Source organism: Elephantulus edwardii, unplaced genomic scaffold, assembly GCF_000299155.1.
Source record: "Elephantulus edwardii isolate Elephantulus edwardi_28Jun2011 unplaced genomic scaffold, EleEdw1.0 scaffold00009, whole genome shotgun sequence".
In the NCBI taxonomy this organism is placed as follows: Eukaryota; Metazoa; Chordata; class Mammalia; order Macroscelidea; family Macroscelididae; genus Elephantulus; species Elephantulus edwardii.
The window spans coordinates 17,226,865-17,227,936 of NW_006399759.1; the positions used below are offsets into that span (position 1 = coordinate 17,226,865).

At 36.4% G+C, this 1,072-nt stretch overlaps 1 protein-coding gene across 3 annotated transcripts in view; it reads left to right on the forward strand.

Moving 5' to 3' along the window:
* Positions 1-1,072, forward strand: part of LOC102854333 (chromosome unknown open reading frame, human C2orf43) — a 116,220-nt gene that overhangs the window by 14,890 nt on the left and 100,258 nt on the right. The window contains exon 2 of one of the 3 annotated variants that reach the window (XM_006880643.1): positions 202-219. The exons of the other annotated variants lie outside the window; for them this stretch is intronic. Coding sequence (XP_006880705.1) covers positions 202-219 — 18 coding nt within the window. The remainder of the gene's footprint in view (positions 1-201; positions 220-1,072) is intronic. 3 annotated transcript variants of the gene reach the window in all.

Consider the following 1,072-nt stretch of genomic DNA (forward strand, 5'->3'; position numbering starts at 1 on the left):
CCGGCAGAGCATCTGGTGGATTCGAACCACGCACCTCTGGGATTGTAGTTGTAGCTTCTTGCCACTAGGCCACCAGAGCTCCCCTTTCATGATAATAGTCTTAAAAGGAGTAGAGACAATTAAATTTGCCACTACAACTCCAACTCTCCCACCCTCCCCCCAGTCTTTGCTACCCCTCACACATAGACTCACTGCATAGAGGGGAAGAGGAAGAGTTAAGTGAACTATGTTAATGATGAAATATGTTATGAAAAACACAAAGACAAAGGGGAGTAATTAAGATTTTGTCTTATTTATATTTGGAAGAGGTGTACTTTAGCAAAAATAAATGATGGGTAAAGTTAATACTTTACAACAGTTATAATTGATTTTTCCACTTCATTTGTGTTTTTTTTTTAAATTTCCATTCATTCATTGTTGCACTTTTCTCCCTGCCCACCCCTCCCCCCTCCTTTCAGTTCTTTAAAGAAGATACTAAGTTGCATAGGAGGAGGTTGCCTATCTTTCTCCTAGCTAGGAGATTCAGATTACCTGTCTTTGGTTCACAGTGCAACTCCTTACCCACTAGGCCACCAGAGCTCTATGACTATAACAGTATAAATGCAAATTATTGGGTCCCAAATAATTTCTGCTGTATCAGAGAATTGTTTTTGGAAACCAATATTTTGTTTCCTTACAATCCCTCCAGGGAATTTTTGATACAAGTTCAGATTTGAAAATCATTGGCCAAAACTAGCGATAGTTCATGGAACAGTTGAACGAAAGTTCATGGACTTTTAGAATAGACAGACTTGGATATAAATGCTCACTTTTCCCATTTCCCAGGTATGTGGCTGTCAGCCTGTCATCCAATTTCCATAAGTCTTTAGTTTTTATCTATGAAATGATAATAATGCTTCTTTTCCAGGCTTGTTGTGAAGATTAATTAATGTAATGTAGGTCAAGTGCATAATACTGTAACTGACAAATTGAAGTCTTTGAACAAGAAGTGTAGCCCATTAGAAGTTTTTGTGGTTTTTTTTTTTGTTTTGGTTTTTTTGTTTTTAAGATTTTTTTAAAATTTTTTATTATT